Source organism: Podarcis gaigeae (genome assembly GCF_964106915.1).
Source record: "Podarcis gaigeae genome assembly, chromosome: 15".
Lineage (NCBI taxonomy): Eukaryota > Metazoa > Chordata > Lepidosauria > Squamata > Lacertidae > Podarcis > Podarcis gaigeae.
Window position 1 is genome coordinate 42,238,807 of NC_139692.1, and position 27,409 is coordinate 42,266,215.

A 27,409-nucleotide genomic window follows, 5' to 3' on the forward strand; every position below is an offset into this window, starting at 1 on the left:
GAGGGAGGAGGAACCCAGAACAATGGCGCGCAAGGCTTTAGATGGACTTTTGAAATTGCCACCCTGTAGATCAAGACCACCCCCAGATACATCATACATACATCACAGAAGGGGTGTAACCCAAGACCACCCCTCAGATGCATCACAGAAAAGGCGGTCTAAAACAGAAATTTGAATGTTGTTTTTCTCCTGTCGTTTTATCTCCTGTGGCAAGTTGCCTGTTAATGCTTACTGGATTGATACCCTGGGGAGCCTAGCCAGTCTTTTGTAATGATAAGTACTTAGTTCCTGAGCCAGATCACAGGTTCACCCTATTCATACACAGATATACCCTTAAGAGAGGATTTGTGAAGGAAAAGGCAATAGGGAGGCTCCTCCATTTGACCTTGCAGAGAATACACCTGGTCAGCCTGGGAGTCAAAATGGCTCCATAGCTGCTTTCCTGTGCAGCTTCAGACATGGGGCCTATATATGTACGTGTTTGCTTGGTACATTTATGAACCATTATTATATACATAAGACCTTAATTTATTTATTTCACCCAGCATCTCCCGATAGAACTGGGGGGATGCATTGTCTATCTAAAACCCTAGAGCACTTGTTCCCAATGAACTAAGTACTACTGTTTTTCCAAAGCCAAGCCATGGACTCCCTACTTTTGAATACCTGATATCATGAGGACTGGCGCCTTGCTTTTACTTCTAAGGGGAAAGTTGGAACCGGGCGGCAGTGCACATGAGAAGGTCCCAAGTTCGATCTCCTGCAATTTCCAAGCAGGGCTGGGAAAGGCTCCCTGCCTGGAAATACTGGAGAGCTGCTGCCAGTCAGTGTAGACAACACTGAGCCAGATGGAGCAATGGGTCTGGCTCAATCTAAGTCCATTTCCTCTGTTCGTGTCACAAATTGTTCTCAAGCAGAGCAGCGCCCCTTTGTGGACCGCTGACTCCTCTAATGGCTTCTGGACTCCAACTCCCATCACACCTGACCTTTGATCTTCCTGGCTGGGGCTGATGGGAGTTGGAGTCCAGCAAGATCACGAGGGCAGCTCCTTCCCCATCTTTACGTATTGAAAAAGTGAGCTCTTTCCCTCTCCTTACGTAGCTAGCTTAGCTAAAACCGAGTCACATCTAGTGCCAGATTTACATGCAGGCTGAGCAGGCCACAGCCCAGGGCCTCCTAATCTAGGGAGGCCTTGGCCTCTTGCAAAAAAAAAAAAAAAAAAAAAAAAAAAATTGAAAAACAGGCAGATTTAACGACCTAGGCCAAGTTGCTTGGTAACAGTAAAGAAGAGAACGTGGTTTTATTTCTCGTGATCAGATGCTGCTAAGTTTGGACCTCCCAAGGTCTCCCAGTCCAGGGGCTCCAGTTGCTTCAATCTGGGGCTGGTCACCTGCATGGAAGGGTGCTGTTAGCAAGCCTGAGAGAACCACAAGCTACCCACGAGAAAAATGGGTGTAAGGGGTTTTGGAGGATCCTATGAGGGGAAGGAACCCAGAACAGGCAGGTGAACAAACTGAGCATCCTCTGTTGTCACAGAATCCAGTTTTGTGTGTGGAGGCTAAATGGAATGGAGCCTCAGAAAAGAGGGCATGGCTAGCTGGCTGGCCCACTGAACAGAAGCATAAAGGTAAAAAGGTAAAGGGGCCCCTGACCATTAGGTCCAGTCGTGGCCGACTCTGGGGTTGCGGCGCTCATCTCGCTTTACTGGCCGAGGGAGCCAGCGTACAGCTTCTGGGTCATGTGGCCAGCAGGACTAAGCCGCTTCTGGCGAACCAGAGCAGCACATGGAAACGCCGTTTCCCTTCCCGCCGGAGTGGTACCTATTTATCTACTTGCACTTTGAGGTGCTTTCGAACTGCTAGGTGGGCAGGAGCAGGGACCAAGCAACGGGAGCTGAGCCCGTTGCGGGGATTCGAACCGCTGACCTTTTGATCGGCAAGTCCTAGGCTCTGTGGTTTAACCCACAGCGCCACCCGCGTCCCGAACAGAAGCATACCACGCTGCAATTTTTTGTTGCTGACCCTCTGTATGAGTCTCTCTCTCTCTCACACACACACAGACAGTCTGCCTACACACATGCATGCAGAGGATTGTATCCAACCATGTTTTACTTGAGAGTAGGCCCACCGAAATTAATGAACCCAAGTTAGTCGTGCCCATTATTTCCAACTGCACCTACTCTTCGCGTTTTGTCTTTGTCCTGGGCTTCCGCAAACCTTGTTCCCGAGAGCTAAGCAGCTGTAATCCAACTCCCGTCTAAGGTCTGCTATCTATAAAAAAGGCAAATATCTATATATTTGCTTCCAGCCTTGTTAAATACTGAGCGGGGCTCAGAGTCCTCATCTCCTCTTGGCTGGAGGTCCTCCCTCCTCGCCACCTGCCCATAGCTGTCAACGTTTCCCCCCTTTTTTAAGGGAAATTCCCTTATTCCGAATAGGATTCCCTGCAAGAAAAGGGAAAAGTTGACAGCTATGCTGACCTGCCCTGCTTCTGACATTTCACTAAGTTGCCCCGATTCTTCTCAGGCATGAGGACTAGCCACTTGCTCCGAATTAGGCTCCGGGTTCCAGCACTCGAGGGCAGTGCCTTCAGGGAACGCTATTATTCTTGACGGATGGTGGGGCCTGACTCAGAATTAAAAGTCTTATATATATATGTATCCTGTTTCGCTGGCTCTCCCTTGCGTGGAGGAAAGCTTCTCAAATGTCCTGGTCTTGTGACGGTTACTTTGGACATGCCCCAGGTCCTTGGAGCCAGCCTCCTGCGGATCTCTGCTCACAGCAGACTGGCCCAAACAGCCTGCCCCTCCTTCATCTTTTATTGGCTCGGGAGAGACTTTAATCATCACCCTTTAGCCCAAAATCGTAGGGGCATGAGGACAAGGAGGTCCGAGTATTCGGCTTCTGAGTGACGTCCGTTCTGCAGCTGTTAGACAAGTGCCCTCTTGGATCAGACAAATCAGGCGCGTCTGTTTTTTAAAAAAGGAATCCACCCAGGAGAGAGGGTCCCTTTCTGCTTATGGATCTCGGAGCATCGTCCATCTCTAAGAAGACATCCCTCGAGGATTCAGCCGCTGAGCCACAGGCTTCCGCCCCAAGTTGCTGCAGGCAATTATGCCGATTTATTCCTTCCAACTTCTGGCAAGAAGCAAAGAAAATTTTGGTGCTGGCAGGGCCGCTGGTAAGACCCCAAATCCGTGGTTAAGACGCCAGTTCTCTGTGCTGGCAAGACAACTTCCTGTCCCAATCTGAAGCTGATATCTGCCAGCTTTTGTCTCCGCTCTGTTCAACCTGGGATAGCTGAGTCAGTAGAGCGTGAGACTCTTAATCTTGGGGTTGTGGGTTCGAGGCTCTCATGGTCCCTTCCAACTCTACAGTTCTATGTTTCTGTGGACCTTGCTGCTCACAGTTAAATTGCTGAGAGCTAAGTCATGGGTAGGCAAACTAAGGCCCGGGGGCCAGATCTGGCCCATTCGCCTTCTAAATCCGGCCCGCGGATGGTCCGGGAATCAGTGTGTTTTTACAAGAGTAGAATGTGTCCTTTTATTTAAAACGCATCTCTGGGTTATTTTGGGGGCCTGCCTGGTGTTTTTACATGAGTAGAAAGTGTGCTTTTATTTAAAATGCATCTCTGAGTTATTTGTGGGGCATTGGAATTCACTCTCCCCTCCCCAAAAAATATAGTCCGGCCCCCCACAAGGTCTGAGGGACAGTGGACCAACCCCCTGCTGAAAAAGTTCGCTGAGCCCTGAGCTAAGTTGATGGAGATGAACTCTGCTGCATAACTCCCATCTAAAGTCTGATTTAAAGACCTTAGATCTGAGCTATTTAGCTGCTTGGGTTTCCAAATGTAGGCCTGTTTGGCTGCCAAGCTAAATATTAAAGGGTGGGCAGCAGGATTTTAATCACCGCTAAATTCATGACAATGTCATTCCATTTTCCATAATCCGCACCAGAAATTCTTCCCAGCACAATATGACAGTTTCTAGGGTTATATGTCTCCAAATTTCCTTTAATTGTTTTCCCCCAACAGACACTCATCCAGTTACTCGTATTTATGATCCATGTCGTCAGCACAATATTCTGTGGCCACCTTGGCAAGGTTGAGCTGGCTTCTGTCACCCTTGCCATTGCGGTGAGTGTTTTTAAGTGTGTGTGTGTGCGCGTACGTATGTGTTTTAAAATGTCCCTGGACCTCTGCCGAGTTTCCTTGTTGCATCTCTGAATGAGTCAACGTCCAATCAGGATGTGTGCCCAGAACGACGACTCATTCAGAGCCAGACAAGGGAGCTGAAGACTCCTTCTAGAGAGGGTCATTGTTGGCCTTTCACACACTTTGGCTGGATTAGTAAAGCATGCCTTGAATTTGGGAAAGAGCTGTAGCTCAATAGTAGAGCACCTGCTCTGCATGCAGAAGGACCCGGGTTCAATCTCCAGCATCTCCTGGAGAGCTGCTGTGAGTCAGTGTTGACAGTATTGAGCTCGATGGACATTAATCAATGGCCTGATTCAGTGTAAGGTAGTTTCCTATGCTCCTGTTTAAATCATCCATTAGTTTGCTTTAGAATGACGAGGAATTCTATCTCATTCTTATAGGATGTGTTCTAGCTCAGTGATAGAATGCCTGGTTTGAGTGCAGAAGCTTCCAGATTCAGAGCCCATGTGTGTCTGGGAAACACCCCCTGCCTGAAGCCCTGCAGAGCTGCTGCCGGTCAGTGTAGACAAGCAAGCCAGGCCAATGGTCTGATTCAGCATAGGGCAGCTTCCCATGTTCCAATTTTATTTGGAGCTTTTCGGTTTAGAAAACAGGTGGCTCAGCTGTAAGAAGCATGAGAAACCCCGAGAAGAGTTTGGCAGCCGAAAAGTTTAAGGGGTGGTTGTGTCTTCCCTATGAGGAAAGGCTGCAGCCTTTGGGACTTACCAGTTTAGAGAAAAGGCAAGTGAGAGGAAAACAGAGTAGAAGTTTGTAGAATTATTCATGGCATAAAGGTAAAGGTAAAGGTAAAGGGACCCCTGACCATTAGGTCCAGTCATGACCGACTCTGGGGTTGCGGCACTCATCTCGCTTTACTGGCCAAGGGAGCCGGCATACAGCTTCCGGGTCATGTGGCCAGCAGGACTAAGCCGCTTCTGGCGAACCAGAGCAGCGCACGGAAACGCCGTTTACCTTCCCGCCGGAGTGGTACCTATTTATCTACTTGCACTTTGACGTGCTTTTGAACTGCTAGGTTGGCAGGAGCAGGGACCAAGCAACGGGCGCTCACCCTGTCGCGGGGATTCGAACCACCGACCTTCTGATCGGCAAGTCCTAGGCTGTGTGGTTTAACCCACAGCGCCACCCGCATCCCTATTCATGGCATAGAGAAAAGTTTTTCTCCCTCTCTCCTAACGCTGCAACTTGTGCACACGCAATGAAGCTGAATGTGTGAAGATTCAGGAGAGATGAAAGGAAGGTCTTTGTCACACAGCTGACAGTTAAACTACGGAACACACGAGGCAGTGATGGCCATCCACTTGGATAATAATAATAATAATAATAATAATAATAATAATAATAATAATTTACTATTTATACCCTGCCCATCTGGCTGAGTTTCCCCAGCCACTCTGGGATGGCTTTAAAGAGGATTAGACAAATTCATGAAGAAGAAGAAGAAGAAGAAGAAGAAGAGTTTGGATTTGATATCCCGCCTTTCACTCCCTTTAAGGAGTCTCAAAGCGGCAAACATTCTCCTTTCCCTTCCTCCCCCACAACAAACACTCTGTGAGGTGAGTGGGGCTGAGAGACATCAGAGAAGTGTGACTGGCCCAAGGTCACCCAGCAGCTGCATGTGGAGGAGTGGAGACTCGAACCCGGTTCTCCAGATTACGAGACTACCGCTCTTAACCACTACACCACACTGGCTCACTAAACTATACACAAGGAAGGAGGTGGAGGAAGAGATGGCTATGGGTGGCAGTGATGCTTCTAGATTCCAGGAGCTGGAAGCCACAGGAGGGGAGATTTGCTCTTGTGCTCTGATCCTGATTGCAGGTTTTCCATAGGCATCTTGTTAGCCCCTGTGAGAACAGGATGCCGGACTAGAGGGGACTTGGGCCTGATCCAGCAGGCTCTCCTTATGTTCTTAATAGTCAATAGTGGGCTTGATGAACAAATAATTTATCCTGCTCGAAGGTAGACAGCCTCTGATAATAATAATAATAATAATAATAATAATAATAATAATAATAATAATAATAATATTTATACCCCGCCCATCTGGCTGTGTTTCCCCAGCTACTCTGGGCGGCTTCCAACAAAGTATTAAAATACAGTGGTCTGTTAAACATTAAAAGCTTCCCTAAACAGGGCTCCCTTCAGATGTCTTCTAAATGTCAGGTAGTTGTTCTTCTCTTTGACATCTGGTGGGAGGGCGTTCCACAGGGCGGGTGCCACCACCAAGAAGGCCCTCTGCCTGATTCCTTGTAACTTGGCTTCTCGCAGTGAAGCCTCCAGACCATAAGATTGTGCCATTCTTTCTAGCATTCAACATTATAACCCCTCGATTTGTCTGCCTGCTAATTTCTCCCCTCTCTGATGGTCCCTAGGTTATAAATGTAACAGGCATCTCTGTTGGATTTGGGTTGTCTTCAGCTTGCGATACGTTAATATCACAGGTGAGTAATGGCTGGCTGCCGCTGTGTGTTCGAATTCTGGTGTATGAAACGTAGTCTGAGACAAGGCCAGCGTCAAGGTGTGTCTTGCTTGAACATTTTGAAAGGCTGGTTGCTGGGAGGGAATCAGTGCTGGGTAAGACCTGCAGGGAAAGGAAACTCTGAAGATGGGACTAGTTTCAGTTTTGTGTATAGTTTAGTAGCCGCAAACAGCTAAGTAAAATTTGTTACTTATAATCCAGACTCTGTAGATGATTTGTAAGCTTGCAAAATGCTACAAGAACCTGTAGCTCTTCAGAAGTTGCTGGACTACAACTCCCATAATTCCCCTGACCTTTGGCCTTTGTGAGACTGACTCTGGGATAACCAGCCTCATATAACCCACATCCTTAAATCTAATCAATGCGTGAAGGGGTTAAGACCATAGAGTAAGCTGTCCTGCTAGGCTTAACTAGGTCGCTCCCCTTCACCTTAGAAGGAACTAGGTAATCAAGTCTTTGTTCCCACCCCAGTCTAGCTCAGAAGCTCAGCATGTGAAGAGGCTAAGCTGGAGCAACAGCTTAGCTGCACAGCTCTCACAAGCCATTCTTGAGTTTCTATACCAATAATTTAGGAACTTTCACAGGAAGTTTTACTGCCTGTGCATTCCCCCCCAAAAAAAAAATGCTGTGTGGAAAAGCAGATGAATTTGACCTTTGGAGAGTTTGTAAGTAAAACATTTTAAAGTTACTAAACCTGTGGTCTTTTTCTATGCTAGGGGAAAATTTGGAAATCACAAAGGCATATGTTAAAGCTCGAACAGCCTTTATTCAATGCTTTAAGAGTACTTGCCCCAAACCTGGATCTTGGCATCCAGGGAATTATCATTTTATATCTATTATGCGAGTCAGAATCTAGTAATATCTGGAGGGCCACAGGCTCCTCACCTAGAGAAACAATGCCTTCTCTTTCTAGAACACCCCAGAGCAGTGAAGTATTTGAATAAAACTCCTGTTGTGAGTTACCTTTATATCCAAAGGCTGGAGAGTTTCAATGATGCTTCTTCTTTTTTTGGGACCTTCACCCACACGCCCCCCTCCCCAGACGTATGGCGGGAAGAATATGAAGAGGGTGGGCACCATCCTGCAACGGGGGATCCTCATTCTGCTTCTCTGCTGCTTCCCCTGCTGGGCCGTCTTCGTCAACACAGAGCAGCTCCTCTTACTCATCCGACAGGACCCAGATGTCTCCAGGTGGGGAGAAAGAAAAGGGAAATCCTCCACTCAGCCGTTTATTGGACTTGAGGCTGATCATTGTGCATGCGATCTTCCCCATTTCCCATGTCCACACACAATACCCCATATTTCCAAAGGTTGCTGGTGCCCACTGGGGCTGGTAGGGCGGAAGGCCGGGAGCCGAACAGCAGGTGGCGCCAAAACCAATGATAGGAAGAGACAGAGTCAATGAAAGGCAGAGCCAACTAATTCTTGCTTTGCCACCATCTTGCTCTCTCCTGAGTTATACAAGGGCGAAACTGAGGCCACAATTGCACCATACGTTCAAAGCACCACAATACCACTTTAAATGGTGGTGGTGGTTGTTATTAAATTTACTACTAATTTATCTTGCTACAGGCAGCTCAAAGCGACTTACAGAAACGAACAAGCACATCCACAAGTTGAAACCAGGAAGAAAAAGAAATACTTTAAAACATGCCACCCACTCTGAACAGCCCTAGATCATCAGGGTTTCCCAAACAGGGGTCTCCATCTGGTTTTTTGGGCTACAGCTCCCATCATCCCTAGCTAGAAGGACCAGTGGTCAGGGATGATGGGAATTGTAGTCCAAAAACAACCAGAGACCCAAGTTTGGGGAAACTCTACCCTAGATCATTAAATAGCAAAGGTCTGGTTAAAAAAAGAATGTTTTCGACTGGTGCTTGAAGCTATATAGCGATGGTGCCCAGTGAGCCTCCCCCAAAGGATCATGGGAGCTGTAGTACATTAAGGATGCTGAGCTACAATTCCCAGAGTTCCCTGGGAAGAAGGATTGATTGATTAAGCCACCCTGGGAACTGTAGTTCCGAGGAGGAAACCAGGGTCACCTAGCAACTCGCAGCACTCATAAGAAACTACAGCTCCCATAATTCTTTGGGGGGGAGGCCTGGTTCTTTAAAGTGGTGTAGGGCTTTAAACGTGCCCTGAGGTTGAAGAGGGAGGGCACAAAGAGTTGGGGCTAGAGTGCCCTTTTCTGCACACGATGGCCTTGAAGTGAGGGGTTCTGGGATAGCTGCGGCATGCAATCGTTTTTCTTGTTTTTCTTGAACAGAAAAACACACCTCTCAGCAATGCCAGAAAATAAAGGCATTGGCAGGGCACGGGGTGAGGTAGCTTCTGCACTGTTATGATGGGATGCCCCCCCCCCCCCCGGGATGGGAACAAATATCAGCTGCAGGATAATAAACTGCTAATTTTGGGGTTTTGTTTTCTTTGCTCGTTTGTTTTCATTGCTCCAGGCTCACACAGGTTTACGTCATGATCTTCATCCCAGCGCTTCCCGTAAGTCTTCCATTCCATCCTGCTTTCTTTCATTTTCTCGGTGGGGTCTTTTAAGTGGAACTAGTCGCAGTTCAGTGCTGGGAATACCTGCTTTGCTTGTAGAAGGTCCCCCAGGTTCAGTCCTCTGCAGGTAGGTTTGGAAGCGGCCACTGCCTGAAACCCTGGAGGGGCAGATAGAACTTTTTTTATGTATGCCACAACAGCAGCAAGAATACCGGTACTTATTGCAAAGTATTGGAAGACACAAGATCTACCCATCCAGGAAGAATGGCAGATGAAGGTGATGGACTATATGGAACTGGCGGAAATGACTGGCAGAATCCGAGACCAGGGAGAAGAGTTGATGGAAGAAGTTTGGAAGAAATTTAAAGTTTATTTACAGAAATATTGTAAAATTAAGGAATGTTAGAAGGATGTTGGAATGAGGTTATGTGGTCTTAGCAGAAATAATATAAAGGATTAAGTAAAAATGGATTGGCAATTAGTGAAAGAGGAGAATGTAAAAATATAGTATATCAGGATAAATTTTTTTAGGATAATGACAAGGATGGAAAGGATTTGCTGAAATATCTAATTGAACTAGAATACAAAAAAGGGAGGTGTGATGAGGTCAAGGAAATAAGCAAAGGAAAGAAAGTTATGTAAAGGTTGGATTTGTGTGTTTTTTTCTTTTTCTTTTTTCTTTTTTTCCCCTTGGATTGTTTGTCTTTTTTGTAATCTTCAAAATTGGAATAAATATTATTTTTTAAAAAATAAAATAAACCCTGGAGGGGCACTTCCAGGCCTCTTGTGCCTCTAGAAGATATCCGCAAGGCAGGCTGTCACCCAACTGGTCAAACTTGTTGTGGCAGCACAGGTGTTACATTGGTTGGACTGCTGCCTGTCGAAAGCCCCGTTTGTTTTCCAAAAGGGGCAACTGAGAAAAGGCGATATAAAGAAGATAGATGCATCACTGGGGGAAGAGAACATTAATTTGCTCACACACCCCTGCTTTGGATCGCAGGTTGTATTCATTCCTCCTTGCTCCACAGGCGACGTTTATTTACCAGATCCAGATGAGGTACCTGCAGAATCAGGTAAGATGCTCTTTCTCTTGTTGGGGAAATAAAGGCAGGAAAGGCGGCTGAGCAGGCAGAAGGTTTCAATCCCCAGCATCTCCAGGGAGGCCTGGGAATATCTCCGCCCCGACTGAAGCCCTTGAGAAGCCACTGCTGCCAGTCAGTGCAGGCAATACTGAGCAAGATAGGCTGACTCAGTTTAAGGGGTGGAGTCCCCTGGACCCTCCCAAGTGTCCCTGTTTTCCAACTGCCTCTCCCATCGTTCTGCCCGGACGCTGAGGTCCAGTGCTGAGGGCCTTCTGGTGGTTCCTTCACTGTGAGAAGCCAAGTTACAGGGAATCAGGCAGAGGGCCTTCTCGGTAGTGGCGCCCGCCCTGTGGAACTCCCTCCCACCAGATGTCAAAGAGAACAACAACTACCAGACTTTTAGAAGACATCTGAAGGCAGCCCTCTTTAGGGAAGCTTTTAATGTTTAACAGACCACTGTATTTTAATACTTTGTTGGAAACCGCCCAGAGTGGCTGGGGAAACCCAGCCAGATGGGCGGGGTATCAATAATATATTATTATTATTATTATTATTAGGGAAATGTTGGTAGCTCAGTGATAAAGCACCTGGTTCATCTAATTGCTAAAATAATATCTTGTTTCAGAGGATCATCTGGCCTGAGGTTCTGTGTGGCATTGCTGGAAACATCGTCAATCTGATTGCAAATTATGTCTTCCTCTACCAGCTTCACATGGGGGTTAGGTAAATGAGAAACGGCTGGCAGGACCAACCTGCATTTTGAATGCACCGCCTACCCACCTTTTTCTTTCTTTTGTCGGTGGAACGCTAGGAATGTATTGCAAAATCCTTTGTTTGTATATATCAAGTCAAGGGTTTTGGGTGGGGACGTTCTTGGACAATCAAGGTCTCTGCAAGGTTGTTGTTTTGACAGCAAGCCCAGATCTACAACCAGAAAGAACCTCTCTTTAAAAGACAGTTGGGGGGCAGTCTTACTTGCTCCTTAAATGCCTCCATCATGTCTGTGGAAGTAACAGTCATTCCTCCTCGTCCCAGTTTCCTGCATTTAACCACATTTTTAAATGCATTTCCCCTTCAATTTTCCTGGTTAGCTTTTTAAAAATTTGAAGGAGGTATACCATATTTTCCCGTGTATAAGACAAGTTTTTTTGCTTAAAAAAATTCAGTAAAAAAAATGCGAATCGACTTATACCCAGGTGGTTAAAAGAAACACGACTCACCAGTAGCGTTGAAAGCTGCAAAAAAAAAAAAGCTCCAAAAAAAACCCCACCACAACAATTTTCGGCAATCCGCTCCAAAAAAAGTTGCTCAGTTTGATGTTTAAAATATTGATTTCTTAAGGGTTCAAAAAAGGGGTTTCCTTATACATGGGGGACTGAAAAATACGGCAATTATATCACTTTCAACAGACCCATTGTGATCTTCGGGCCTTCAATGTGTGTTGCTTTTTTTTCATTCCCTCAGTTATTGCGATTTTCGGGAATGGACCCGAACGGTGCGAAGGGGTTGGCGCTTCCTGCCTGCACAAAGAAAGTTGGGGTGACCTCCTAAGGCCTAATTATGGGGGTTGCCCATAATTATGTGGGGACATTTGGGTGTCTGTGTGAACATAGAGGCATTCTCTTCTATTACTTCTCTTCCCTCCTTCCCCAGATCAACACACACACACACGCAAAACACCGAAAGAGAGGATTTGGGTCTAACTCAAATCCAGCCGAATTCACCTGAGCCTTGAAAAGCACCACAGAGCATCACAAACTTTTTATCGATAACAACCAGTTAGACAAATTAAGGATCTATACAACTTTGTAGCATGCAGAGAATAGCATTTATAGAGAAATCAGGGATTGGAACTGAGGGAAGTCGGGGGGGGGGGATGGGGGGGAATTAAGGATGATATGTTTTAAGGTAATATGCTTTGTTTAAATTCCTAATAAAAAATGATTAAAAAAAAGAGAAGCACCACAGAGCAGAAAGAGGGAAAGAGCGTCACTCTCTCAACTTCCTCCTTCAGCTCTACAAATTTTTCTAGTGAGGGGGGAAAGTCACCCCCTTTTCCTACTTCATGGCCAGGGGAGCAGTGGGTGGGCGGGTTCAGAGGGTTTGTGGGTGCCAGGGAAGGACCCGAAAAATCGGTCTCTAGCTCCCACCTCATACGTTGCCAACCGTTTTACAACGCTCTACTATGTAATGTTTCCAATGTGGCCCTCGCTTATTTGTTAATCTCCCCCTCCTTTCCTCATTCCAGGGGCTCTGCCTGGGCCAACACCATCGCACAGTATTCGCAAGCCATTGCCCTCTTCCTGTACATCAAATGGAAAAAGCTTCACGCTGAAACCTGGGGAGGTAACCTGCTTATTTCCCAATGCCCCTGTCTCTTCCGAGTTTCCTTTCCCAGTTTCATGTTGGAAGTGCAACCGCAGGGATCATTCAGTTTGTAACTCAAGGGTTAATTCTATTAAAGGCAGCTAGCCCAGAGGGAGGGGGAGCTGTTGCTTAGCAACCATGTAGACGCGCATGATCCTCCCTGAGGTAACACATGCTCTGATTGGAGGTGTAGCTTTGAGGACGTTTTCTCCCCTCTGTTTGGTTGAATTTATCTCTGCTGTACACAAGACCTGCTTTAAAAAGGCAAAACCTCTATGTTTGGTTCTCATCAAATTTATATGCTGCTTATGTTCAGTTTCCTCAGTGAAGCGTTATCAGGACTTTTCTCTTGGGACTCTATTATTTAAGTGACTTTGCCAGCTTTACGTACATAACAAATGTTGCCTCATCAGAAAATAGAATTGAAATCTGCCCTGTTTTTCTCTCCCTTTCTTCCCTGCTCCCTCCAAATCCTAGGATGGTCCACCGAATGCCTCCAGGAATGGGACGTGTTTATGGCCTTAGCTGTTCCCAGCATGCTCATGACCTGCATCGAATGGTGGACCTTCGAAATCGGAAGTTTTATGATAGGTCAGTGGGAGGGGAGGTGTCATGGGCAGTGGGAGGGGCCAGAAGACCAAGCCAATCGTATTGGAGCATGTCAATTACAATACAATACAGTGGTACCTCAGGTTACATACGCTTCAGGTTACATACACTTCAGGTTACAGACTCCGCTAACCCAGAAATAGTGCTTCAGGTTAAGAAGAGAAATCGTGCTCCAGCGGCATGGCAGCGGCAGGAGGCCCCATTAGCTAAAGTGGTGCTTCAGGTTAAGAACAGTTTCAGCTTAAGAACAGACCTCCGGAACGAATTAAGTACTTAACCCGAGGTACCACTGTATCCAGATCCAACTATCTGCACGGCTATGCTGGTGACATAATTGCACAGGAACCAATTGCAGCTCAGGAACTGAGGCAGAGACAACAACCAGTGCCCTGTTAACTTTTTATTCCTTTACACACACACACACACACACACACACACACACACACACACAGTATTTATTTAGATTATCTGCAGCTCAAAATGTCAAATGTAGAACTTGGCTAACATTTTATATAATTAATTTTATCATGCAAATAATAAATAATACATACCACCTCCTATTAGAAAAAGTAATACATACAGTGGAACCTCGGTTTTCGAGTGTCTTGGAAGCTGAATGTTTTGGTTTTCAAACGCCAAAAACCCAGAATTGCTTCCATTTTCGAAAACGCCTCGGAAGTCGAATGTTTCAGAAGTCGAATGGTCTTCGAGAATGGATTACGTTTGACAAATGCGGTTCCACTGTACCAAGTACAGATTCTGAAAAATAAAAAAGGACACCAACCTTACAAACATTTAAAGCTATGGAACTACAGTGGACCCTCGAGTTACGTAACTTTTGGGTTGGGAACGTGGCAAGCCTGGAAGTGGCGTCTCCAGTTACGGACTTTTCAGGTTAAGTACGGACCCCCAGAACGAATTTAATTCATATCCGGAGGGTCCACTGTATTAGATTGACAAATACCGTACTTTTCTGTGTATAAGACTAGGTTTTTTTCTTGAGAAATCATGCTAAAAAATGGGGGTCGTCTTATACACGGGTAGTGAATAGGGTGGCATTTGATTGGTTGCTGCTGCGGTGTTCGTGGCTATTGTGTGTGTTATTGGTTGCTGCATCAATGGGTGGTGTAGATTGGCTGATGCTGCGGCAATTGGGTGGGCAATTGGCAGCTTCTGCCGACGATGGGACAGACGGGGGGCGGATTTTGTGATGCGTGCGGGAGGATGATTTTTGGCAATCCCCCCCTAAAAAAAACTCAACAACCCTGGGGGTGTCTTATACATGGGGACGTCTTATAGACGGAAAAGTACAGTAAATATCACCTCACAGAACTAACAGCCTGTATACAGCATTAAACTATTTCCAAACAACAGGAGAGCAGGAAAATAAAAATATGGCTGATACTTTTTAAGCTTCCTGCTCCCTGGTTATAAAGGGGTTTGTCTCAGTAGCACCTCACATTCTTGGGGGGACTCCTGAGAGCTGGAGAGAGATGCCTTAAGGGCCGCAATGTTTTGAATGTCTGAATGCTTTGAATGTGTACATGTCTAAAGCTCAGCACAGTCCTCTGTCACTGATTCCCATGTCCTGCCTTCCCTCCACCCTCAATTGCCCCCAACCCAGGTCTCCTTGGTGTCCTAGAGTTGTCATGCCAATCGATCATTTACGAAGTGGCCACAATCGCCTACATGGTAAGACCTCCTGTACAAATTATTATAGTGTTACATTTTGTGGTGGGTGGGTGGGGCAGGTCTGGACAGGGCCTTTGGGTCGCTGTGATCCTGTACAGGTTAGGTCTGAGCAGAAGAGGAGGCTGAACGGGTCAGACCAGTTTCTTTGTAAGATAATGGCCAGCGAAGTGCCCTCATCAGCATCTCAAAAGAGTGAGCTGTGTTGCCATAGAGACAACATGGGGGAGACTTTTCCCCATCTCACCTAGTCATCCTAGGAGGGAGAACAATAGGTTCAATGCTTGTTTGTTTCAGCAAACTTTGGGGAAGTATGGATGTTGTTTTATTGCAGTTACATTGTATTGTTTTAATAGCTTTTATATATGCATATATAGGAACGCGGGTGGCGCTGTGGTCTAAACCACTGAGCCTCTTGGGCTTGCCGATCAGAAGGTCGGTGATTCGAATCCCCGCGACGGGGTGAGCTCGCGACGGGGTGAGCTCCTGCCAACCTAGCAGTTTGAAAGCACACCAGCACAAGTAGATAAATATGTACCGCTCCGGCGGGAAGATAAAAGGCGTTTCCGTGCGCTGCTCTGGTTCACCAGAAGCGGCTTAGTCATGCTGGCCACATGACCCGGAAGCTGTCTGCGGACAATCATTGGCTCCCTCGGCCAGTAAAGCGAGATAAGTGCACAACCCCAGAGTCATCCGCGACCGGACCTAACGGTCAGGGGTACCTTTACCTTTACCTTATACATGTATATAGTTTTAATTTTATTGGTGTTTAATTGCTTTTTAATGACCCCCCCTTTGTTTTTAGTGATTCTTGTTTCTATCTGTAGGCTGCCTTGAGTCCCCGTGGGCGTATAAATAGATATATAATTAGAAGAATAATAACGATGGGCCGAGTGGGACTGCGTGTGTGTTTGAGAGTTTTGGCTGATGGTGGAAAGAGGCTTGTCTTGCTCTGTGCTGGACCCAGAGCTATAACACCATCTGCTGGGATGTTCATGATGTGAGCTCCTGCATCTGGTGCCCAGGTTGTCTAGACGTGTAAACAAAACCATATATCCTGAAATCTCCATCGACCTTCATTCTCTCGCTGCTCAGAGATCAGGGTTGTGCTGTATATCATATGTTTTATGTATATATATGGGTGGGGCAAAAGATGCAGAAACTGCCCATTGCATAAGTAACCCATGATATTATTTAGGATGCATGGGTATGTTTTGAAGAATGCCAGCTTGAGATTTTTCAGGGCGGTGGTGGTTTCTCAAGGGTGAGATGCTTCCAGTGAACATACAAACACAATCGATGATCCCAAAAGCTTTGGTTAAGGTGTCAAAAGCAACGCTGTCCTTTTCAGATTCCGTTTGGGATCAGTGCATCTGTTAGCGTCCTGGTGGGCAACGCCTTAGGGGCTGGGAACTTCGAGGAAGCCCGGAAATCCTTTGTGGTCTCCATTTTGTGCACAGGTACGTGGAATTTGGGACATGGGTGGCGCTGTGGGTTAAACCACAGAGCCTAGGGCTTGCCGATCAGAAGGTCGGCGGTTCAAATCCCTGCAATGGGGGAGCTCCCGTTGCTCGGTCCCTGCTCCTGCCAACCTAGCAGTTCAAAAGCACATCATGTGCAAGTAGATAAATAGGTACCGCTCTGGCAGGAAGGTAAACGGCGTTTCCGTGCGCTGCTCTGGTTCGCCAGAAGCGGCTTAGTCATGCTGGCCACATGACCCAGAAGCTGTATGCCGGCTCCCTCAGCCAATAAAGCGAGATGAGCGCCGCAACCCCAGAGTCGGCCACAACTGGACCTAATGGTCAGGGGTACCTTTACCTTTACCTTTACGTGGAATTTATCAGCAAGCTCTTCTCATTTCATAGAACTGCAGAATTCGAAGGGACCCCGGGAGCAGTCATCTAGTCCAACCCCCTGCAATGGAACACAGTTATTTCATCTCATACCATGTCCCCCTTGGCAGCCATTTTGTGACTGGCTCCCACATTGCTTTCTCGACATTCAAAATGGCCCCCCGAAGGGTTGCCAACCCCTGTTTTAACCTTTCTTGGGACAAAGAAGGCAAAAGCCATAACTTCTCCCCTCAAGGCATTGCAGGACAGCTGGGTGCCAGCCATAGGGTTAAACATTAACCCTTTTTTGAGAACAACAGTTACAGTGATTGCCACCTTTCTTCTGTTTGTACTCTCTGGCTTGTGTCTGATGCTAGTCCTACCTACAGTAGACCCATTTAAAATAGTGGGTATGACTAACTTGGGTGTCTGTTAATTTCAGTGGGTAAAACCTAAACTTATAAATTCTCTTTGATCTTCTCCAGTGTTTTTTTTCCTGCTGATGGGCACTCTGACGGCATCCACAAAGGACATCCTAGCTTATATATTTACCAGCGATGAGTAAGTCACAAACCATGTGTTTTTTAGGCTGACAATAATACTTAGCATCAACGTGGTGCCAAGTCCACACCTTACATTTAAAGGTGCTACAATGTCACTGTAAACAGTCATGGCTGCCCCCAAAGAATCCTGGGAACTGTAGTTTGTTGAGGGTGGTTAGGAGACCCCTTATTCCCCTCACAGAACTACAATTCCCTAGGTTCCCTGGGAAGAGGGACTGAATGCTAAACCACTCTGGGAATGATAGCCCTATGAGGGGAATAGGAGTCTCCTAACAACGCGGGTGGCTCTGTGGGTTAAACCACAGAGCCTAGGGCTTGCCGATCAGAAGGTCTTTAACAACTCTCAGCCTACTGTCCGAAATCAAGGCCTCATCTGCAATATATATTTAAAGCAGTTTCATGCCACCTTCAATAGTCGCAGTTTTGGTATGCGTACGCACCTCGCCTGGCGTGTTCTGAGCGATGCCAATTTTTCTTCTGTGAAATGGGTATACCGTATTTTTTCGCCCCATAGGACGCACCTTTCCCCCTCCAAAAATGAAGGGGAAATGTGTGTGCGTCCTATGGGGCGAATGCAGGCTTTGGCTGAAGCCTGTAGAGCGAGAGGCATCGGTGTGCAACGACCCCTCTCGCTCTCCAGGCTTCAGGAAGCTATCCGCAAGCCTTGCGAGCCCGGTGGGAGGTCCCGCGGGCTCACAAGGCTTGCGGGCAGCAGCCTGCAGCCCGAAGCACAGGGAGCCCTCTGGAGGGGGCCCCGTGCTTCGGACAGGTGTGCGCAAGGCTTGGGGCGGCAGCCGCGGCTGGGGGGGGGGAATAATTTTTTTTATTCATTCCCCCCCAAAAAAACCCCGAGGTGTGTCCTATGGGCCGGTGTGTCCTATAGGACGAAAAATACGGTATTTGCGGTGACAGTTCTGTGAGATTTCCCAAGGTGTTCCTGGCTCAAAAACGGTTAGGAACCCATGAAACAAGAGATAAAACACCGAGGGCATGCGGCCCTCAAAGTAGAAGAGGTTCCTTTACCCCGGACATCCCAATGACCCTGTGAAGAAGGGAGGGAGGGAGGGTGTGCTTGTCTGGAATAAGCTGAGGGGTCCAGGAGTGGGAAACCGGGACTCCATTAAATCTGAGATTCCCCTGTTTATACTATTAGGCGTAGCAGAGAGGCCTGAAATTCTGTGAATTCTTGTCATGCAGTAAGAACTTGGCGACAAGCTGCACCATTGTTATTAAAAGGAGAAATTTATTTGAGTTGACAAATTGGCTTATGAACAAAAAATAAAGCAAGACAAATGTTTCTGGGAGCTTGGTTGGGGAGGAACTCAGAGTCTGAGGCATTTAGGAGGTAGAGGGGCAGTTTTAGTCTGTGGTCTCAGGCACATTGATGTGGCCAGAACAGCCTCCTAGAAAGGAGAACTGAGAGCCAGTGTGGTGTAGCGGTTAAGAGCGGTAGATTCGTAATCTGGTGAACTGGGTTCGCTTCCCCGCTCCTCCACATGCAGCTGCTGGGTGACCTTGGGCCAGTCACACTTCTCTGAAATCTCTCAGCCCCGCTCAACTCACAGAGTGTTTGTTGTGGGGGAGGAAGGGAAAGGAGAATGTTTGCTGCTTTGAGACTCCTTCGGGTAGTGAGAAAGCGGGATATCAAATCCAAACTCCTCCTCCTCCACCTCCTCCTCCTCCTCTTCTTCTTCTTCTTCTTCTTCTTCTTCTTCTTCTTCTTCTTCTTCTTCTTCCTTGGAATTAAACAATAAACACAGAAGACGTAACCGGCTGTACGTTTGAAAAAAAATACTATATACTATTCATTGTATTGAATTGTAGATTTCAACAGAAGTACTAACTCAAAGTTCAACGAAAAAGTAGAAGACCCAGTGGATCAGTTCATTCTCTAATCAGTTTATGCATAAGGTCCATATATGTGAAAGTGTCTTTTCCACCTGTCTGTTCATAAATTCCAACAATCCACACAAAAGGTTGTTGCAGTTCCACAGAATCCTTTCACAGAGTCTAAGACAAAGATTTCAGGAATATTAGCCTTGTTTCGCCGTCTTGGGCTTCATCAGTAGTTTCAAACTCTAAGTAATGCAAATAAATACAATATCGTAATCACACATTTTACAGCAAAATTAATATAAAAACCGTCAACAACCGTATATACCATATATGATATCACAGGACAGTGGACCTTATAGCATAGTAGTAGCTGCTGTAAGCAATTCAAGACAATGAATAGTATATATTCTTTTTTCAAACGTACAGCTGGTTACGTCTTGTGTGTTTATTGAATATGTTTCACGTAACCAGAGGTTTGTTGTTGTTTTGCCCTTTGAATTAAATGGCACCCTTTCATAGAATCGTAGGATTATAGAGTTGAAGAGATCCCAAGGATCATTTAGTCCAGCCCCTTGCAATGCAGGAATCTGTTGTCCAGTGTGGGACTCAAATCCGCTACCCTGAGATTAAGAGCCTCATGCTCTACTCACTGAGGTATCCCTTTTTGTTTTCTGTCTCTCTGCAAATAGGGAGGTAGTTGAACTCGTGGCAAAGGTCATTCCTGTCTACATCGCTTTCCACCTTTTTGAAGCCCTTTGCGTGAGTATATCCACCTTTAAGGGAAATAGGGTGGGGGTGGTCTCTCATCTTGTTTAATAATAATAATAATAATAATAATAATAATAATAATAAATATTTATACTCCGCCCTCCCCGGCCAAAACCGGGCTCAGAGCGGCTAACATCAAACATATAACACATTAACATAAAATCAGGCAATCAATTAAAATACATCCTAAAATCAGATCAGGAAGTTGAATTGAGATTGGGTTGGGTTTTTTTAATGCTTTGCACAATGCACAACCTACTCATTGTTCTCATGCCTTCTTAAGGAGAGGTCTAATCCAGTCTCAACAAAAGAAGAATGGATACTAAAAACTTACGAAATATGCAGAAATGGCGAAACATACTGGAAAATTAAGAAATCAAGATAACAAACTTTTTTTATAAACGAATGGAAATGATTTACTGAATATTTACAAACAAATTGTAAACTGATAAGAACATTGGCAGGATTATTGAAATAACCTGCAGTTTCATAAAAATATATATTTAGATGAATAAATGAACAAATATAGTTAATTTGGATATGCAGAAAATATTAAAAATAAAGTTCAGGAACTGCAGAAAGAGGGGGAAGGAAGTCAAGTTTTTAAATGTTAAAATGACAGTAAAATTTTTGAAAAGAATCGGGGCTTGGCTCTGGAAAGTCACAAATAATAAGAGAGCAGGAGAAAAGAGTTTTAAAGCTCTCTGCCTTGTTTTTTGGGGGGCCAAGGCCTTCTTGGCACACTGGCTCCAGAAGGATAGAGGTGAGCTCATGGGGACAGTTTTTGTTATACGCCTTTTGTTGTATTTTGTATTTGGTTAAAGGGAACAGTGGATATAGATGGTAGAATAAAAGGAGAATTCCCCAGGTGCCTAGATCTGGGTTTGGGACAAGTACTCTTTGGTGAGAAAACCCCAGCATAGATTTAAAACCACAAAGCATGCAGCAAAGTGTGGAAATATAGGTGTCCAAAGTCCCCCCACTTCTCTTCGCATAGAAAGAGACCAAATGGTCGGTAAGTTAAAATGCTTTACTTACCAACTTTTCCAAAGTCAGATTCGTGTGCTTTTCCATACAGCAGCAAGAAAACACAGGCAGTATAGTTGTTACACTGTTCCTGAATTATTTGTATGGAAACTCAAAGATGGATCGCTAAAGCCATGTGGTCTAAGTTTGGAGCAGCCAGCTTAGACCTCCTTACTGGTCAGATGGAAGGGAAAGACCAAAGAGTTTGGTCACCCTTCCTCCCAAAGGGGCGGGTGTTGTAACCTAGCTAGGCCTGACAGGACAGCTTACTCTATGGTTTTAACCCCCTCCATGCATTTAGAGTGGTTCTATGAGGCTGGATGTAGGCGGGTGGCGCTGTGGGTTAAACCACAGAGCCTAGGACTTGCCGATCAGAAGGTAGGCGGTTCGAATCCTCACGACGGGGTGAGCTCCTGTTGCTCGGTCCCTGCTCCTGCCAACCTAGCAGTTTGAAAGCACGTCAAAGTGCAAGTAGATAAATAGGTACCACTCCAGCGGGAAGGTAAACGGCGTTTCCGTGCACTGCTCTGGTTTGCTGTATGCCAGCTCCCTTGGCCAATAAAGTGATATGAGCGCCGCAATCCCAGAGTCATCCATGACTGGACCTAACGGTCAGGGGTCCCTTTACCCTTTTATGAGGCTGCATATATCCCACACCTTGTTGTGCGTATGGACTACCCCCAGAAGGTAACCCCCATGTGAGACGCAATCATATTGTAACCCCTTCTTCCCCTCTTCGCAGTGTACCACCAGCGGGGTCCTGCGTGGCACCGGGAAACAGAAGCTTGGCGCCATCTTCAACGCCGTTGGGTACTATGCCGTGGGATTGCCGGTGGCCATTGTGCTGGTTTTCGTGGCCAAAATGGGACTCATAGGTACCGCCTTAATACCAAGTTTGCTCATTGGTCCGTCTGGCTCAGTATAGCCCACACTGATTGGCTGTGGCTTTCAGGAAGGAGTTCCTATTCTTCTACCTGGAGGTGCCATCGGGGATCAAACCTGGGACCTTCTGCATGCAGGCCAGGCGCTCTGCCCATGACATATAACTCCCGTTGACCCTTCTGTGTGGTCTCTCTCCATCTTCTCCCTCAGGCCTCTGGCTGGGCATGTTGATATGCGCCCTTATCCCTTGCATATGCTCTATAACCTACATTGGCCGGATGAACTGGAAGCAGGCGGCTGAGGAGGTAGGGAGATTAATAATAATAATAATAATAATAATAATAATAATAATAATAATATTATTTATACCCCGCCCATCTGGCTGAGCTTCCCCGGCCACTCTGGGTGGCTTCCAATCGAATGTTAAAAACAATACAGCATTAAATATTAAAAACTTCCCTAAACAGGGCTGCCTTCAGATGTCTTTTAAAGATAAGATAGCTACTTATTTCCTTGACATCTGATGGGAGGGCGTTCCACAGGGCAGGCGCCACTACCAAGAAGGCCCTCTGCCTGGTTCCCTGTAACCTCACTTCTCGCAATGTGGGAACTGCCAGAAGGCCCTCGGCGCTGGATCTCAGTGTCCGGGCTGAATGATGGGAGTGGAGACGCTCCTTCAGGTCTACTGGGCCGAGGCCGTTTAGGGCTTTCAAGGTCAGCACCAACACTTTGAATTGTGCTCGGAAACGTACTGGGAGCCAATGCAGATTTGCTTAAAGGGTAGGGGGGTCTCTTTTCTTTGGGGGCCGCATTCCCTGTGTCAGGGGCTGTGTGTTGGCAGTGAGCGGAGCCACAGGCAAAAGTGTTCCAGATTAACTGATTTGGAGCGAAGACCACTCTGCTTCCGTTTTCCCTGTAATAATTTCCCAGCTGGATCGGGGCAAAGGAAGCCCATCTAGCCCAGTCAGAAGCCCACAAGCACAGCAGCAAAGCTCCCCCCACTCACGACCCCATGTTGGGAGAGAGTTTCCTGCACTGCGGGGGGTTGGACTAGAAGACCCCCAGGTCCCCTCGCAACTCTTCAATTCTCACGATTCCACGATCCGTGGCCACCTTGGCTCGTAGCTGCCGACGGACACCTCTGTGGATTTGTCAAATTCTCTTTTGAAGCCACTCAGATCAGAACCAACAGGTGAAAAAGGAACAAATGCATAGGAAGAACGGGGCAGTGTTGGGGGCCACATAAAATGATGTCAGGGGCCACATGAGGCCCACCTAGACAGCAGGAGCTATGTTGGAGTAGGAAACAATAAGATGGCCAAGGAGAGATAATTTTCTATTGTTTCTTTATCCTGTTTTTATCTTGTGAGTCACTCCAGGGTCAAACTGGAAAATTATTGAAAGCACTGAACATAGAAGCTGCCTTACCTTGATCCAGCCCCTTGGTCCATCCAGCTCAGTATTATGGACACTGGCTGGCAGTTGCTCTCCAGAGTTTGTGGCAGGGAGTCCCACCCCCCACAGCCCAACATGGAGATGCTGCCAGGGCCTGAAACTGGCACATTCTGCATGCCAAGCAGGAACTCTAGGCACTAAGCTGCAACCCTTCTCCCTGCGGAGAGGTCCTAGAAACCTTAAAAAAAAACACCCAAATCCCTGGCTGCACAAAGTGCTTCCTTAACGAACTGTCCGGATCCGTCCTTCAGGCTCAGCACCGTGCAGGATTGACCCAGAGGCTGCCCCCGGAGGGTTTGAACTCGGCTCCCGTCCCAACCAAGATGGCTCCTTCTTCCGGTATGGAACACGGGTTTGTTCTTTGCTTGTTTGATCCTCAAAGGAGGTCCAGTGTCTGTTGCCCTCAGAAGTGTGGCCGCTTTTCGACTGCAAGGCTTAGAAAAAGGGGAACCGGCGGCCCTCCTTCAAAGCCCAAGGGTAGCCTCGAAATGCCCATTAACACCAACCCCACAGATGCAAAGGGAGGGGGCTATGCCGTTGGGCTGCTGACTTGGTTGGTTTTATAAAACATGGGGAAAGTCATGTCCCCCTTCCTCCACAAACCTATTTTAACCACCCGCTGTGCTGTGGCACAAAACGGTCAGTGCCAGGGCTAGATTTAGGTTTGATGAGTCCCTAAGGTAATGGGGCCCTTTGTATGTCCAGCTGTCCTTTGTCAACAACAAATCACCACTGTTTTTTTTTGTTGAATATATGCTATTTGGTAATTTATGGACCTAACAGGTATCTAAAGCCATTTGCACATAACAAAAGGCTAGCAGGCAGGGCCCATTATTTACATGATAGGAGCCTACACAACACAAAACCCTGTTGCTGTATGTAGGTTTTATTTTATTTGTTTTTTATCTTATATTTTGGAAACGTACATCCAGGTTTCCCCCCCCTTTATTTTTTTTTGGGGGGGGGGCTCCAAGAGAGGTGGGCTCTAAGCTATAGCCTGTTTAGCTTATATGTAAATTTGGCACTGGACTCAGTGCGCCTGGTTTTTTCGTCCAACGTGGGGCTCGAACCCTGAGACTGAAGAGTCTCACGCTCTGACCACTGAGGCGCAATGCTTCAAAAACCATACGCAGAAATGGTTTCTGAAGGTAAGTTGTGGCTGGAACCTTGTATGCCGCCATGAAGAAAAGGTAGGATATTTGACCACGTGCTGCCCCCCTTGATAGCGAGCGAAGTCCAAGCGAGGGCAGAGTGAGGGAAATGGATGGCAGAGGCCTATATGGTCCAGCATTCTGTTCTCACAGCAGCTAACCAGATGCCAAGCTGATAGTCGTCTCTCTCTCCTTCTCCGCCTGCTGCAGGCCAGACAGACGCTCAGAACGGAGCCATCCTCCTTAGTTTCTCCAAGACTGACGGGCCAACTTACCAGCTTCAGCTGCAGGATGAGATGGTGACAGGCCTCTCCACTGTGGGAAAAGTTCTGACTACAAGACAGCTGGTCATCCAGAGAGGACTGGCTGTTGCAGCTGCTTTCATCATCCTGGCCATCGGCGTCATGATTCGGTTCTTCACCGTTAAAGATTAGGGATATATTCACTCACACCCGCCCACCCCATTTTGGTTGGTCCAGGAAGGAGACAGAGGGAAGGGGGAGTCCTGTTTGACTTAGAAGCAAGAAACTGGACCCCAGAATAGCTGGGCGCAGGGCTGTGTTTTGATGTCATCAGCAAGCGCAGGCCGGACTTGAACCCAGGACTTGGCGGCGCAAGAAACCCAGCTCTGGCTCAGAGAGGGATTGCCGCACTGCTGCATGCCAGATGTCACTGTGCTACACTCCCATCATCCCTTGCAGCTGGCGGCCATGTTGGCTGGGGCTGATAGGAGTTGGAGTCCAACCGTTGGCTGATGCTGCGGAGAGGAAGCTATGTTCTGCTCAAGAGTTAACCAAAACTGAAATGAATGGGCCTCTGTCAGCTGTGCCCATTAATGTCAATGGGTCTACTCTGAGTAGGATGCAACCATGAAACGATATCAATAAAGCGCTCAAGGCCCAAAGGTCAAATCAGGAAAAACTCTTAATCATTAAAAAGCTTCAACCCACTCTCGAGTTTAATCATGTTATATTTGCAGCTTGCGTAAGTTACAAGGATACACCCACATTTCTTAAACATACAGAGAGAGAAATATATCCATCTTCCCACATAAAATATTTTGATAATAATTCTAAACTCACGTCAGTTCTTTCATTCTCTGCATCTAAAATACTTTATGTAAAAAGTGTTTATTTTGAAGGGAAAAGAATGAAAGGAAGAGAAATCCTTGGAAAAGGTCAGTTGGAAACAAATCTATAGATCGCTCTGGTTGAATTTAATCCACCTTCCAGCACAGAAATGGGATAAGTCAGTTGTAGTTAATCAGACCAGCCTCCACTGGTGCCTTCCAGAGGGTTGGGACTACAAGTCCCATCGGCCTCAACCAACCGGATGGATTTTGTAGTCCAAAAACATATTGGAAGATGCCAGGTTGCAGGGAGGCTGTATTAAAACGCCCATTTTGGAAACCTCTCTTTTAAAAAACAAAACCCTTTCTCTTCTCCTACCTCTTTGTAGTGAACTCTGGGAACTGTAGCTCTGGGAGGGGAACTTGGAATCTCCTAACAAGTCCCAGCACCCTTATCCAACTGCAGCTCCCATAATTATTTTTTTTTTGGGGGGGGGGGAAGCCATGACTTTTGAAAATGGCATCACAGTGCTTTAAATGTGATGGGGTTGACATCTGGAAGGCCATAGGTTCCCCACCTCTGGGCGTCAAGGAGTGCGGACTGAAATTGGTCACACAAACACACCCTAAGGCCGCTTCGCTGGGCTCGTGTCACTTTGCAAGCCAAATACCTTCTTGTATCTGGTGGAGGTGGAGAACCTCTGGACGATGCAGGGCTCCCAGCTCCAGATCAGCCCCAGGCCGCCTGGTCAGGGATGCTAGGAGTCCTGCATTGTCCAGAGGTTCTCCACCTCCACCAGATACAAGAAGGTATTTGGCACAGAGTCAGGCCAGAAACCAGCCTGCTCTCTCGCACAGCGCCCTTTCGTTTTGCAACGGGACAACTGCCCATTAGCTTCTTGCAGGCGATACCCTAACCCTCTCTGTAATCTCTGTTCTGCATGGACAACTCTGGAACAGAAGCGGTTTAAGGGTCCAAATTTTCACCAGGAAATTTCCCCTTCTGAAGAGGAGTAAAGGCGGATGAGGACTAGCCTCATTATATGGGCAAGTAGGCCTTCTGGAATATACACCCTTTGTCCCACTATTATTTGATTGGTTTAATTATTTAATTTGGAACCAGCACCCCATTTATCGAAGGCTTTCATTTGTTTATTTTCTGTACAATTACACTCCTTCCCAAAACCACAACCCCATTCTGATTTCAGCCTCCTTTTGGAGCATTTCACGTTCCTCGTTTCTGATTATTGCTTATTATTTCAAAGACAACCTAAGCCAAAGAGGCGAGACGGGGACTGATGTATCAGCCCATCTGGCACAGAGCAAGGCCACTTCTTTCTTTTTAAAAAGCCTCAGACATTTTTGTGTGTGTGTATGAAGAGCCCTTCAAGAACAGCAGCGAGAATATTGACAGCGCTTTTCGGTTTCGCTGCCTGAAACGCCCTCGTTTACAGCGGGAGGCTGTGGGCGCAGACTGTCGCTCAGATCCTCCTCTTGACTTTTTAGTGTGTTTAATGATTAAAAAGAAATGGCAAAATTCCTTACAGAAGTGTGCTTTAGCAACCAGCCCCCTTAACCCGGTGAGAACAGCTTGAATAACACGACTTGTTCCGTCAATGGTGTCGGTGAACCCCGGACTCAGAAAAACGCGACCTGGAAGAAAGAAAGAGGATTGAATGCCATTAGCTCTTTGAATCTACTGTGTTTTCCTTCACTTGTGCGTGGTTTTTTTAAAGGGAAAAAACCCCCAGAAATCTGAAGCTTTCCATGCATGGAAGAATGTCCAATGCTGCCTTAAACCGAGGCACGCCGTTGACTCATCTGCTCTCAGAATCTGATCAGCAGCAGCTCTGTGGGCGATTGCCAGCAAATGGTCTTTTTCGCGAG

At 46.7% G+C, this 27,409-nt stretch overlaps 2 protein-coding genes across 10 annotated transcripts in view; one reads left to right on the forward strand and one right to left on the reverse strand.

Annotated features, from left to right (window-relative positions):
* Positions 1-25,402, forward strand: LOC310832876 (multidrug and toxin extrusion protein 1-like). 6 transcript variants are annotated; one of them, XM_083715164.1, is made up of 18 exons: positions 1-477; positions 2,985-3,180; positions 4,033-4,134; positions 6,588-6,656; positions 7,737-7,885; positions 9,148-9,190; positions 10,222-10,266; positions 10,901-10,998; positions 12,524-12,621; positions 13,120-13,233; positions 14,876-14,943; positions 16,292-16,400; positions 17,258-17,333; positions 19,861-19,930; positions 21,708-21,840; positions 22,058-22,152; positions 23,554-23,641; positions 24,664-25,402. In XM_083715164.1, the coding sequence occupies exons 2-18, from the start codon at positions 3,019-3,021 to the stop codon at positions 24,885-24,887; spliced, it is 1,743 nt and encodes a 580-aa protein (XP_083571290.1). In that variant the 5' UTR covers positions 1-477; positions 2,985-3,018; the 3' UTR covers positions 24,888-25,402. The 6 variants fall into 6 exon arrangements, with proteins under 6 accessions (XP_083571290.1, XP_083571289.1, XP_083571286.1 ...); XM_083715163.1 differs by lacking the exon at positions 1-477 and adding an exon at positions 982-1,074; XM_083715160.1 differs by lacking the exon at positions 1-477 and adding an exon at positions 1,233-1,635.
* ALDH3A2 (aldehyde dehydrogenase 3 family member A2) overlaps positions 25,394-27,409 on the reverse strand; it is a 33,274-nt gene continuing 31,258 nt past the window's right edge. For all 4 annotated transcript variants that reach the window (XM_083715182.1, XM_083715180.1, XM_083715181.1 and 1 more), the window contains one exon: positions 25,394-27,175. In XM_083715182.1, coding sequence (XP_083571308.1) covers positions 27,161-27,175 — 15 coding nt within the window. In that variant the 3' untranslated portion in view covers positions 25,394-27,160. The remainder of the gene's footprint in view (positions 27,176-27,409) is intronic.